At 42.4% G+C, this 15,122-nt stretch overlaps 1 protein-coding gene across 1 annotated transcript; it reads right to left on the reverse strand.

Moving 5' to 3' along the window:
* Positions 1-670: 670 nt before the first annotated feature.
* Positions 671-5,310, reverse strand: LOC135035233 (putative nuclease HARBI1). Its single transcript, XM_063954319.1, has 5 exons — positions 4,569-5,310; positions 4,111-4,483; positions 3,781-3,802; positions 1,902-2,474; positions 671-775 (listed from the first exon to the last, which is right to left on the reverse strand). The coding sequence occupies exons 1-3, from the start codon at positions 5,152-5,154 to the stop codon at positions 3,799-3,801; spliced, it is 963 nt and encodes a 320-aa protein (XP_063810389.1). The 5' UTR covers positions 5,155-5,310; the 3' UTR covers positions 671-775; positions 1,902-2,474; positions 3,781-3,798.
* Positions 5,311-15,122: the final 9,812 nt, after the last annotated feature.

The raw sequence follows: 15,122 nt of genomic DNA on the forward strand, positions 1-15,122 counted from the left end.
AGTGTAGTAAATTTGCGAACATCCGCCCTCAACGTATTTTTGCAAATTCGCACGCAGTATTACACAAAGTGGGCGTACGCCAAATGACATCGCAGTAATGCGAAACCATCGCAGCATTGCGAAATCATCGCAATAACACATACTTAATCGTAAAAATACTAAGTTTGAGTATATTTACAAAGTTTTGCGTAAAAGTGCACACTTTTAAGGTAAAACGCACAAAAATGTTTTTTTGGCCTATTAAGTGCAATGACACCTTTCCTTTTAAAGACCACAAGCCCTTTTCAATTACGAACCCAATTAGTGTAATGATTGATAATGTTCCAAAACAATTAAGTCTGAGAATAAAAAAAAATTAACACTTTGTTGCCATAATTGGCCATCAACATGTCAAAGTGTAAAAATTTTTTTTTTTCACTTTTTTATTTTTTAAAGGTGTTGTTTGTGAATGAAGGTGTTTACATGTTTCTTAACACAATAATCTCCTTTTTTTTTGTGTAAAAATGTAACGTTAGATGTGTGTAATTTTTTGTACAAAACAAATTCTGCCTGCCAATCTGCTGATCCTTTTTTGCATTAATAAACACAACACCCGGTTAACTTTAATCAACTTTTTTATTTTTGTATTTGTTAATATTTTTTTTTTTATAAAAATCAAAGAATACAACTCAAGCAAATTTTTGCAAATGGTCCACACAATCCATCATTCCTTGCAGGTGTTGGCGCATGGTGTAAAGTATCCCTGAAAAACTTGTGGGATCTCCAACTGCAACATCTGAAATTAAGATGCAACACAAACATTAATAACTTAATTACATTACTTATTAGCCAAGCAAGGCGCAAAGCACACTTAAATGCTGGCATGTCCAAACTGCTGGACTCCAGCTGTTGTGAAACTACATATACCAGCATGCCTTTACACAGTTTTGTGGTCAGGGAATGGCAAAGCTGTGTCAGGGCATGCTGGGATGTGTAGTTTCTCAACAGTTGGAGTGCCGCAGTTTGGACAGGCCTGCTTTAATGGCAAAGTTACTACATCCTGCCTGTTTTATGGTACAATCATTAGCAGAACACACAAGCCTGCTCAGCCTTTTTATCAGATTTTAAAGTGTTCCAGACCATGTGTTACATTTACTACTATGTGAGTTATATTTAAGATGGAACGTTGCCCATAGCAATCAAGCAAAAATATGATTATTATATTGTAGAAGTGGATCCCAATTTTTTAAGTATAATCTTATTGGTTGCTATGTCCGACATCCCATGTTAAAGATAACTACCATCTTCGTCAATGTGACACCATGTTGGCATTCATTCCCATTTGTTGTTTTATTTGTTTTTTATTTTTAGTGGGTTGGTCCTGCATCATCACACTGCATATCCACATCTTCAGAAGGCCAACATATCATAGCATTCCCACACTCCATGAAAGCTGCCCTTACTAAATAAGTGCAAACATGTTTGACTCGAACACTTATTAATTTTGAGAATGTAACTTTCACACAAAAAAACAGTGTGTCATTAGGCTGCATAACAAAGTGAAGCATGTGATTTTTAAGTGTAAATATTCAGACTACACAGGCCCAAGTGTAAAAGGCAAACATACTAAACTCCACTCAGGTCTAACTGTTTCCCAGAAAAAGTAACACATATAAACCCTGTTCTCCTGGCAACCCTGGCTACCTAATGAGTGTCAACCTAGAGTGGACACACAAAACATTGCACACATACACACTGTACATATAATGACACTCACAAATATGTAAAGGCAACATGTACACCATGATGAAATTTTTAAATATTTTTCCAGGGTCCAAGAATTCAAACAGTACAACACTGCATGTTTTGGCATTGTAAGTGTAAGTGGGTAATCATTTTTTACAAAATTAAAATATACTTACTTTCCACGGCAACATCCAGACTCCCGGAACGTTCGGCAGGGGCTTCCTCTGCCCATTCACTTGGTGGGGATGTTGGCTGGATGGGGGAAGGCGGCTGGATGGGGGAAGGAGGAGGGATTGGGGAAGGAGGAGGGATTGGGGAAGGAGGAGGGATTGGGGAAGGAGGCTGGATGGGGGAAGGAGGCTGGATTTGGTCCGCAATTTCAGAGGGGGGGTCTGATTGAGAGGGCGAGGGGGGCGGAGAAAAAGTTAAAGCAATAGAGGGTGAGGGTGGTTCAGATTGTGATGTTGATTTTGAAGGAGAAGGGGTATGGGAAGGAGGAGAAGGGGTCCCAGAAAGAGATGGAGAGGTGTGGTGAGAAGGGGAATGTAAAGTGGAGTGGGCCAGGGAAGCTGATGGGGCCTGGGAAGATGAGGGGGACTGGGAAGCTGAGGGGGACTGGGAAGCTGAGGGGGAGTGAGAAGGGGAGGGGGAGTGAGAAGGGGAGGGGGAGTGAGAAGGGGAGGGGGAGTGAGAAGGGGAGGGGGAGTGAGAAGGGGAAGGGGGTGGGGAGTTTTGCCGTTGTTGTTGTCCTAGAATGATAATATTGTTCAAATTGTTCAAACATGATAAATTACATAGTAATCAATTTGTTTTATCAATGTTCTGTTCATTGTTAAATTCTTTGTTTTGTTCCAAAGAAAAGCAAACATGTTAAGATCCTCTTCATGTTGGGCACAGCAAACAAAATGAGTCTAAAATTTAACTTTGAAGCTCATTCCTTAATCTAGGCAATTGAGTCATAGTGATTGGTCTCGGCAACATCACCAGATTACTATTCAAGGCACCTTATTATATAGCCTGCACTGATCAAGTATTGTGGATTAATTTCCTGGCTGCTTCTTATTTTTTGTAAACATGCACTTGTTTGGTGTTACTTTGCTACAGTCAGTACTGTTTTACCTAACCACACACAGTGTCCTAATTTCCATAAAAGGGCATTGCAGGTTGCAATTAGCCTACCACTTACTGTAAAATGTCTGCAAATCCAAGGGGTTTACAGCAGGTATTTAGTAGGCAATTGGCCAAAAGCATGTGCAGTGCAGGGGTGGCAGATATAACATGTCCCGAGAGAGTGTTTTTTTTTTTTATAATTTAAAATTATGGCCAGGGTAAATACATGCTGCTTTATTTTAGCCTTGCAAATTTTTGCACCTGATTTAACACACCCCACCCAAAACTTACTCTCTCTGCACATGTTACATATGCTTCCCCTGCAGTGCTCATTGTATTTAACAATTGTTACTTAAATTACGGAAGGCCAAAAATTGGAAAATAACACATTAGCACAATTTAGTGCAAAAAACTTATGTAAGGTAACTTACTTCGTGTATGCAGCGCACGGATTTGCTGGCGGATCTCCGCCAACAAATCGGGAGTCCGCCTACGGAGATCACTCCACCTCCTTTCGAGCTGGATGATTGTCCGCCTGCTGCGGACTCGCGTCCGCAGCAGGCGGCGGACCTCCGCGTAGGCCTCGCGCTTCACCCGATTGGGGATGAAGCGCCCAACGCGGCCTACGCGGCGGTCCATCACCGCAACCAGCACGCGGAGCTCCCGCCTGGTGAACGGTGCTGCACGCATCATGGCAATGGCGTTTTCCTTATTTGGGCATATATTTATAGTGTCTGTTAGCATGTGATTGGTCAAAAATCTATGTTGTCATTTCTATTAACTTTATTGATCTTTGCAATGCTGTGAAAAGCAGAGTGTTATTTGGCACGAGCGTAAAAACGCAATAGCAGAAGCGAAAATGTTTGGTACACAAATTTAAGCAAACAAAACACACACAGAGACACAGACTTTAGTTAAAAATACTAAACATATCTGTGTACTCACCACAGTTCGTGTGATCATTCAGCTGGACAGTCACAAAGTGTGAAACATTGAGTATCATTTGTTTGTGTGTTTGGTTACATAATCAGGATTTGATGATATAAAACAAATAAGGACACTATTTAGCAACATTACAGTATTTAAATTTCAAAATAAACATTGTAAGCTTAACGTGTTTTTGTATTTTGAACCAAAAACAATTACACATTCCAACACCACAAAATCCGTACCCAATCACTTTACAAGATCATACAAATTGAAATCATGGTTTATAAAACAGAAGCATACTGTGTTGTATTATTTGGGCAAATATAAAATATATAAACACTATACCTGAAATATTCTGCTACAATTCTTGCCCTCACTTGGCTCCCCCTCCGTGTCACACTCCCCCCACCGAAGCGTGGCACAACCCCTGGCTCCTCATCAGGCAATTCCTCTGCCTGAGGAAGCTCTACACTACTCCTTACCGCGATATTATGGAGTATTGCGCACAGGACCACTATTTTACTTGCCATCTCCGGCGAATACATGATGTCGCCACCAGTGCGGTGGAGCACACGAAACCGCCCTTTCTGGACACCAATTGTGCGCTCCACCAGCTGCCTAGTGGCAGTAAGCGCGGAGTTAAATGCCATCTGTGGTCCTGGCCTGGGATTACGGTAAGGAGTCATGAGCCAGGGGGTGCAAGGATATCCACGGTCTCCTGTTGGAATAAAAGCAAAAATTTAGATCTTAAAATTGTAAAATGTTTTTTTTTTTTAATCAAAAATATTTGAGCAACAACTCACCCAATAACCACATGTCTGGTCGTTGACTTGATCTTAATCTCTGCCATATCCCTGATTGTCTAATGACATACGCATCATGGGAACTTCCAGTAAACTTTGCGTTCAGGGAAAGGATCTGGAGGGATGGCCCACAAACAACCATTACATTCAGAGAATGAAACAGTTTCCTGTTTCTATAAATTTCTTCATTATGTTTTGGTGGCTGAATAGCTACATGTGTGCCATCCACAACCCCAATAACATGTGGGAAGCGACTACCACCTTCCGCAAATTGCCGCTTCACCACATCTAGGGCACCAACATCCAAAGGCATAGCAATAAATTGCTTAACACGCTTGAGGAAAGCCTGGCAGACACGTCGCAGGACCTTACTGAACTGGCCCTGCGACATGCCAACCAGGTCTCCAACCACATGCTGGAATGATCCTGTGGCCAAAAAATGTAACACTGCAAGGAATTGTGTCAATGGTGGTATTGCTGTAGGATACCGAATTTCAGACTCCAGATCACTCTCTATTATGGAGAGAGTGTCTAGGATTAGATGTGGTGGCAGCCGGTATCTACGCACCACCACATCATCTGGCATCCCAAAAAGTCTGACACGGGTTCTGAAAATTGGTGGCCTAGCACGCCTCCGTTGCCTTGGTTGATGAGGAGCCGGCTGTGGTTGTGGGGCTGGCGGTTGGGGTGGGAGTGCTGGCGTGGGTTGGGGAGGTAGGGCTTCTGCCGCAATATGTATTGACATCACACACTTTTTGGAGAGAATGTTAAGAAATGTTAAAAAAAAAAAATTCAAAGTTTTCCAAAATTTTACACAATAACTGTTTTTACAATTGTGGTGTCAACTTACTGCAGGAGCGTACATTTTTTCTGTGTTGAATTCATGTCCAAAATGCAAAAATAAAAAGCAAATAAAACTAAATTTAATATTTGGATATAAAAAACATATATTAATGCAAATAAACTTTAAAAAAAAAAATAAACCAAAAAAAAAAGAAATTTAGTACCTAGTCCAGGAAAGACAAACACTACTTTGCAGATCAATCCTGGAAAACCCAAACACTTTGTTTAGCAAACTTGTAAAAAATAATAAAAAAATTTTTTAACAAACACAAACAAGCACCAACACAGGCCAAGGACACTTACCTGCTCCTAAAGAAATAAAGTCTTGTTTTTGTGGACCACACCCAAAAATGAATACAAAATTGGTTTTTCTCAACAATAAATAAACTCCTACAAGAGAACACAAATGACAGTCAAAAACAGCATACAGACACTTCCAACAAACAAGCTCCAACACAGGCCAACGACACTTACCTGCTCCTAAAGAAATAAAGTCTTGTTTTTGTGGACCACACCCAAAATCGAAAAAAAATTTGCTTTTTCTCACCAAAAAGTAAACTCCTACAAGAGAACACTAATGACAGTCAAAACAAAGAAGCACGGGAATATTTTCACAAATGGACTTGCAAAATATATATGTGTTATAAAAATTTAAATATTAAAATGTATTAAAAAAACTTGCCAACACAAAAAAAAAAAAAAAAATTCAGAATACTCACAAACGAAAATACGCACAAAAAATGCCACACTGTCTATATTCAAAACGCAAAGAAAAGGACAAAGGTATGCTTGACAATTACTCACTCTGCCAATTCCACTATCACCTTCCCGCACAAGCCAACAACTCAAACGCCAAACTACCAACACTTACAGCATGCACAGTAGGCCCTTAAATAAGCAGTGCAATCATTAAACAGAATAACAGTGTACACCTGTGTGAATTAACGAGTCGCACGTAGGTATATAAGCGCACACACCTCGGCGTACACACGTCATCACAAACATGGCTTCTCGTGAGCAAATCGCAGCAGAGATAGACCGCATTGCAGAGCAGCAGATGGCATTGCAGAAACAACGGCTAGAGTGTCAAAGGCGCTTGTTAGAATACGCCTCTGCGGAGGTTGATGCAGGACCTAGTACTCTGCAAATTTCTGCTTCTGAACCTCAACAATTGAGTGTGGATACCCTGCCACACACACATAGTGAGCAAACTGAGGGAGAATTGACTTTAGCCACACAAACACAGCAGACAGAAGCTGCTAGTGAGGAGGAAGATGGAGATGACCAACCTGAAGAAACCTCACAGGCTACCTCCAGACGGAAAAAAAGACAGCCTGCATTCACTAAGAGGGAGTTGCGTGTCTTGGTCACGCAGGCCATGTCCAAAATACATAGGGGCCCCAAAAACATGGGGGCTGCTTCCAAAGAACGCATCTGGAGAGACATCACAAAATCTGTGAATGAAGTTGGCTCTGTCGTCAGAACATCACAGGAAGTGAGACGACGGTAAGTGCATCTTGACAATCCTTTTTCTGTGCTAAGTTGCATAAAAAATGTAGTTACATGTCATGTTATGTCTAGCAAACACAAGCAGAACATGTGTGCTATATATTTACTTTGAACAATAAGAAGACTCAACTTTTTCCCTCTTTCACAATATTTATGTAGGTGGGCCGACTTCAAATCCCGCCTGAAGGCAAAGAGGGCTGCGGAGTGGAATGCCTCAAGGGCAACAAGGGGGGGACCACCTGTCGCTGTGGAGTTTACTGACTTGGAGGAGATGGCGATGGCCTGTGTGAGTTATGAGGAGGGCCAAGGGGTGTCTCATATGGACACGGACCTGCCTGAGATTCTGACGGGACATGACTTGGAAGGTAAGTTTACACATGTATTTGTCTGAAATTTGAACTGTATTAATAATCTTAAACTAATTTTGACTCCAACTTTTCCCCCACACATTCTTCTATTTGCTTGCCACAAAACACAGCACAGGGGGGTGAACAGTTTGAGTCACAGGCCGGTTATGTGGTTGAGGCTGAGGTGGAGGGACCTAGTGGGTCTGCCAGTGTGGGCCAACAAAACCCACCTATGCAGGTTCCTACTGGCCCCCCCACCCAACCCTCTGCTATCCCGGAGATCCTGCTTGAAATTGCTAGGTATGGTGAGAGCCTAAACACATTTCAAGACGGGGTCATCCGGGAGGTAAGCCAGATAACTGTCCGGCTCACTGAGATCCGAACCTGTGTTGAGCAAGGTGTTGCTCAACTCTGCCAAAGTCTGGCAGAGATCAGGCAGGCCCAAGAACAACTGGCCTCCTCAAACCAAAGCCTTGCAACTAACATCTTGCAAGGGCTCCAGGCCATCGCTGTCTCCCTTGCCCACAGTGGCAGAGAGCCAACCACATCGGCTCCCTCCCCTGCCCCTGCCCAGGAAGAACAGGACACTGGGCAGGCCCAACGAAGGTCACTCCGCAGACCAAGCAAAGAAGATCAGCCTCAGGCGGGGCGAAAAAGAAGAAAGTGATGTCTCTCCAGATGGGCAGCACCCATGTTTTTGTAGTTGCCTCTATGTTATTTTGGACTTGGCTTGTGTGGCCAGAATGGATCACTCCCTCTTAGTGAAATGACTTTTTTCTGTTTGGAGGAATTGTAGCCTGTGAGTTTCTTTTAACAAACAACAGAGCCATCTTCCTCTCACTAGTGTGCTGTGTATTGTTGTGTTTGTGTGGTGGATACTAATTATTTCTCAGTTTGTCTCAAATTTTTGTGTGGCAGGGTGTGAAATATGTTGAATTTATGAATTTATAAGATACTTTTGTCAGAAGCAGAAATTTGCAGAGTACTGAGTTCTGCTATTTAATTTTTGTCAGTGCCATCTGCTTGGTGCTTGGTCTATCTCTGCCTGTGAGACTCATGTGGAGCCATGTTTAAATGTTGGATAATATTATTACTGTAATAAAAATTAAAAATAAAAAATGTGTGCAATTTCTTGAAGGTAATGCATTAGCAAAATCTTAGTTACCAAAAGATTAGGTCAACATATAGACACTTGGTGACCAATCTGCTAATTCTCCTTAAAATTAAACAAAAATGTTAAAAAAGGTATGTTTTGCACCACACTTTAATGTCCATATTAATAAAACAGACACGACAACTTGATAAAATATCTTTGGACAACATGACATCATTGAAAACATTGACAGATGTTAAAAACATATATTATTGTGACTTTTAAAAATAAAACATAGTGTATGCGGCATTATGTGGGTGTTGGTTAATTAATCAGAATGTTGCAGAATTATATAACTTTAAATAAAAATGTAACTTGTTTGTATTTAGTAGTCTCACACATTAAAACATTTCGTCACAATGCTTACACACCAAGTTAAACCCAAATAACAACCTTATTTAACAGTGTGTGAGATTAATATGTGAGTAGAATAAACATGTAATGTGTGTTCAGTCAATTGCTGGTTGGTAACTTTCATGTGCTCAGTAATTAACAAGTAATTGAACATCAGATGAATGTGCTCTCCAATTAACTGCTAATTACTGCATACACACTTGTACCAGTACTTCGCAAATGTAGAGTAACTGCAGACCTACTCTGCTGCTGCGTGAATGTTGCTACGGTTTCCTATGTTAGTTTTAACAGCGACAAAGTTTATTTGCGAAAAACACGCCCATTGCAAGTTGCATACTCCCACACAGTACGCCCACTTTCACGCCCATGTCGGAGCATTGCGAAGTCTCGCCTCCGCCACGCCCACGCCACTCCTCGTTTTCGTTTGGCAGTTACGGCTTTTTTTTTCCAAAAATTTTGCACAGTTGTCGTACGTATGTCTTCGCGCATGCGTAATCACGCATTTGCGCATGCGCAGATACTTACATTTCGGACATTTGCGATGCGATGACTCTTAGCGATCAACTCGGAATGAGGGCCCTTGTCCCTTAAAATTTCCTATCAGCGTCTTACTGATACCACAATACATTAACGTGGATGTTTTTTTTGTTTTTTTTTCTTTCAGCATTTTGCGAGATGTCCATCATTAGCCGGTCAATTACAGCCGCGTTTGTAATGTACAGTGCATCATTAAGATCGTGATATCGCGGACCAGAGCCCCCATCTAACAAAGCTAAATATTTATCTTATTAAAAACACGTTAAAGGTTAAAGAACACAGTACGCAATTGGCGCAAAAAGTACCGCAAGGGTACTCCCTTAACTATACCTTAAGGAATGTACTTATACTGTAAACCTCTGTGTAGTGGTAGAGTGTAAATGCAACACAGTGTAACCTTATTAACTTCAAAGCTGTTTGAGCGTCACCGACGCTCTGAGAGTACTTAACACTATAAGAAATACACAGATACCTGGGCTTAGGGTCTAACGCCTTATATATATATTATGGATGGTATGCTTGCAAAAGAATAATACAATACAATTATACACTACCAATATAACATAGACTAACTAACCAGATAACTGCACAGGAAATACAATACAATACAATACAATTACGTTTAAGGGAAAATGAGAGAAAGAGGAGAAGAGAGAGAGAGAAAAATGGCTCACCATAACAATACAGACAATATGATTGCAGCGAAGCTTACACATGTGAGGAACAATCGCTGCGCAGTTATTCAATGCTGAGAATCTTTGTGGAGAAAATACTTGACCTTACCCATACTGGCAGTCCCTATATACACAACCCTACAATACCGCATGGGACAGAAGCTAGACTCCATTTTATTAAAGCTCCCATGATTCCAAAGACTGCACCACATGGTTGAAAGGGGGAGGGGAAAATACCCGGCAGCAGCCATTTTAGATTTGCAGGTCCAAACACATGGCACTCTCTGCTACACCACAATCACATAGCAGAAGACACAAGACTCCATTTTATTCCAAAATGTCCAAGCCTCAGAACAATGCATATGTTCTGATTTTACAATTCCAAACCATCTAAATCACCTTTCACAATTTCAATCCAACTTCCTAGAACCATCTTATTCACTTTCACATTCCAAACAACTTCCTAGAACCATCTTATTCACTTTCACATTCCAAACAACTTCCTAGAACCATCTTATTCACTTTCACATTCCAAACAACTTCCGTATCTCAATAACCAGAGCATATTCATCACAAGACCAGATCACAATGTAACCACACATCTCAGCCCGCCACTGCCACAAGCACATGCCCAAACGCAACTGCATGGTGGTATTTATGATTAACAAGATATATATTATAACTAACCAGTACAATCTATTTTAAATCACCATAGGCAAACAAATACCACAAATGCTATGCTACAGGTTGTCTAATGTCCCAGCTACCATCACAGATTCCCAGATCTATCACACAAACACCCAACAATCACACAACCAAGTTACCATATCCTATTTAAATCAGAAAGCAATCTGTCTATATTTCCTTATCTAGCCATGTGAATTCAATACTTAGCCTTTGGTGCCTGGTGATGATCCAGCCATGCTTCTGAGAGCTTTGTTCTGAGTGTAGCTTCATTACATCTGTTCTCTGAGGCCACCAGCAAAACTGACCCCCAACCCCCCCCAGACAGGAACTATCCTCCTGTGTATCTGTTCCTAGGGGAGGGGTCTCTCTCTCTCCTTTGTATATGTTAATCAGGTTCAGCCCTGAAAATCTTAGTAAAAGGTTGGCTTGATCATCCATTGTTCTTAACAAAGTGATCTTAGCTTTTATACATATAATCATATCTATCCGCTGCAATGTCCCACAGCTTCACAACCAGCATCAAACTAACCCACACATCATTCTGCTTGCTTCAATACCAAACATGATGGGCGCATCTGGTTCTGTTCAGATAATACATATTCATGACATCAATTCATCAGCCAATTCTAAATCTCCATGATGTCTGGTGCTTGACATTATTATAACCATGTACTGTATGAAACAAGCGCCGAATCCATCTCCGTGCCATGTCCGAGCAAATGCGTGTGTTTCCATATATTGCTGTGCTCGCTGCGCATATTTGCAAGTATAGCGACTTAAATGTGTGTGTGGTTTGTATGTTCTCTCTATGTAATATTTTTGACTTTGACAAGCTATTCAGGGATCACCCACTGCATGTAGACGAAGAGGAAGAGATGAAAAATCATTGTTAGTGGATGAACAAGCAGAGAGACAAACTGCAAACAGTGGTGTGGTTGTGTAGAGAGAAAAATCTCTCTATGTAAATATGTTACTCTAACTACTGAGGACATAGAAAATGCCTAAAATAAGGACAATTATCCCAAAGGGCCCATTGTTTTTATTAGAGATGTGCGGCGGACACTTTTCGTGTTTTGTGTTTTGGTTTTGGTTCTAATTCCATTTTCATGTTTTGGTTTTGGCTTGGTTTTGCCAAATCCACCCTTTCGTGTTTTGGTTTTGGATCTGGATGATTTTTGGAAGAAGAAAAACATAGAACCAGCTAAAATCACAGAATTTGAGGGTAATTTTGCTCCTACAGTATTATTAACCTCAATAACAATCATTTCCACTCATTTCCAGTCTTTTCTGGACACCTCACACCTCACAATATTGTTTTTAGGTCTAAAAGTTGCACCGAGGTGGCTGTATGACTAAGCTAAGCGACACAAGTGTGCGGCACAAACACCTGGCCCATCTAGGAGTGGCACTGCAGTTGCAGACAAGATGGCAGTATTCAAAAACTAGTCCCCAAACAGCACATGATGCAAAGAAGAACAAAAGGAGCAATTAGGTTGCTGGATGGCCAAGCTAAGCGACACAAGTGTGCGGCAGAAACACCTGGCCCATCTAGGAGTGGAACTGCAGTTACAGACAGGATGTCAGATTTAAAAAATGGGCCCCAAACAGCACATGGACATATAGAAACAAACAGCAGTGGACATATAGCAGCAGCGTATATCGTCACTGGAAGTACTGATGACACAGGACACTACCACTGGTCTGATGCAGCCCAACAGGTTGTTATAATTGTTATACTGCAGCAGTGGACATATAGCAGCATTGTATAGTGTCACTGGAATTACTGATGACACAGGACACTACCACTTGTCTGATGCAACCCAACAGGTTATACTGCAGCAGTGGACATATAGCAGCAGCGTATATTGTCACTTGAGTTACTGATGACACAGGACACTACCACTGGTCTGATGCAGCCCAACAGGTTGTTATAATTGTTATACTGCAGCAGTGGACATATAGCAGCAGCGTATATCGTCACTGGAATTACTGATGACACAGGACACTACCACTGGTCTGATGCAGCCCAACAGGTTGTTATAATTGTTATACTGCAGCAGTGGACATATAGCAGCAGCATATATCGTCACTAGTGATGAGCACCGGAAATTTTTCGGGTTTTGTGTTTTGGTTTTGGGTTCGGTTCCGCGGCCGTGTTTTGGGTTCGAATGCGTTTTGGCAAAACCTCACCGAATTTTTTTTTGTCGGATTCGGGTGTGTTTTGGATTCGGGTGTTTTTTTCAAAAAACCCTAAAAAACAGCTTAAATCATAGAATTTGGGGGTCATTTTGATCCCAAAGTATTATTAACCTCAATAAGCATAATTTCCACTCATTTTCAGTCTATTCTGAACACCTCACACCTCACAATATTATTTTTAGTCCTAAAATTTGCACCGAGGTCGCTGGATGACTAAGCTCAGCGACCCAAGTGGCCGACACAAACACCTGGCCCATCTAGGAGTGGCACTGCAGTGTCACGCAGGATGGCCCTTCAAAAAACTACTCCCCAAACAGCACATGACGCAAAGAAGAAAAAAAAGAGGCGCAATGAGGTAGCTGTGTGACTAAGATAAGCGACCCTAGTGGCCGACACAAACACCTGGCCCATCTAGGAGTGGCACTGCAGTGTCACGCAGGATGGCCCTTCCAAAGAACACACCCCAAACAGCACATGACGCAAAGAAAAAAAGAGGCGCAATGAGGTAGCTGTGTGACTAAGATAAGCGACCCAAGTGGCCGACACAAACACCTGGCCCATCTAGGAGTGGCACTGCAGTGTCACGCAGGATGGCCCTTCCAAAAAACACCCCCCAAACAGCACATGACGCAAAGAAAAAAAGAGGCGCAATGAGGTAGCTGTGTGACTAAGATAAGCGACCCAAGTGGCCGACACAAACACCTGGCCCATCTAGGAGTGGCACTGCAGTGTCACACAGGATGGCCCTTCCAAAAAACACCCCCCAAACAGCACATGACGCAAAGAAAAAAAGAGGCGCAATGAGGTAGCTGTGTGACTAAGATAAGCGACCCAAGTGGCCGACACAAACACCTGGTCCATCTAGGAGTGGCACTGCAGTGTCACGCAGGATGGCCCTTCCAAAAAACACCCCCCAAACAGCACATGACGCAAAGAAAAAAAGAGGCGCAATGAGGTAGCTGTGTGACTAAGATAAGCGACCCAAGTGGCCGACACAAACACCTGGCCCATCTAGGAGTGGCACTGCAGTGTCACGCAGGATGGCCCTTCCAAAAACTACTCCCCAAACAGCACATGACGCAAAGAAAAATGAAAGAAAAAAGAGGTGCAAGATGGAATTGTCCTTGGGCCCTCCCACCCACCCTTATGTTGTATAAACAGGACATGCACACTTTAACCAACCCATCATTTCAGTGACAGGGTCTGCCACACGACTGTGACTGAAATGACGGGTTGGTTTGGACCCCCACCAAAAAAGAAGCAATCAATCTCTCCTTGCACAAACTGGCTCTACAGAGGCAAGATGTCCACCTCATCATCATCCTCCGATATATCACCGTGTACATCCCCCTCCTCACAGATTATCAATTCGTCCCCACTGGAATCCACCATCTCAGCTCCCTGTGTACTTTGTGGAGGCAATTGCTGCTGGTCAATGTCTCCACGGAGGAATTGATTATAATTCATTTTAATGAACATCATCTTCTCCACATTTTCTGGATGTAACCTCGTACGCCGATTGCTGACAAGGTGAGCGGCGGCACTAAACACTCTTTCGGAGTACACACTTGTGGGAGGGCAACTTAGGTAGAATAAAGCCAGTTTGTGCAAGGGCCTCCAAATTGCCTCTTTTTCCTGCCAGTATAAGTACGGACTGTCTGACATGCCTACTTGGATGCGGTCACTCATATAATCCTCCACCATTCTTTCAATGGGGAGAGAATCATATGCAGTGACAGTAGACGACATGTCCGTAATCGTTGTCAGGTCCTTCAGTCCGGACCAGATGTCAGCATCAGCAGTCGCTCCAGACTGCCCTGCATCACCGCCAGTGGGTGGGCTCGGAAATTCTGAGCCTTTTCATCGCACCCCCAGTTGCGGGAGAATGTGAAGGAGGAGATGTTGACAGGTCGCGTTCCGCTTGACTTGACAATTTTGTCACCAGCAGTTCTTTGAACCCCAGCAGACTTGTGTCTGCCGGAAAGAGAGATCCAAGGTAGGTTTTAAATCTAGGATCGAGCACGGTGGCCAAAATGTAGTGCTCTGATTTCAACAGATTGACCACCCGTGAATCCTTGTTAAGCGAATTAAGGGCTCCATCCACAAGTCCCACATGCCTAGCGGAATCGCTCTGTGTTAGCTCCTCCTTCAATGTCTCCAGCTTCTTCTGCAAAAGCCTGATGAGGGGAATTACCTGACTCAGGCTGGCAGTGTCTGAACTGACTTCACGTGTGGCAAGTTCAAAAGGTTG

Source organism: Pseudophryne corroboree, chromosome 2, assembly GCF_028390025.1.
Source record: "Pseudophryne corroboree isolate aPseCor3 chromosome 2, aPseCor3.hap2, whole genome shotgun sequence".
Lineage (NCBI taxonomy): Eukaryota > Metazoa > Chordata > Amphibia > Anura > Myobatrachidae > Pseudophryne > Pseudophryne corroboree.

Coding starts and splice junctions, on each gene's coding strand:
- LOC135035233 (XM_063954319.1), bottom strand. CDS start 5,154: ATGCCAGATGATGTGGTGGTGCGTAGATACCGGCTGCCACCACATCTA. Junction 4,484..4,568: donor ACCAGACATGTGGTTATTGG/GTGAGTTGTTGC, acceptor TTATTCCAACAG/GAGACCGTGGATATCCTTGC.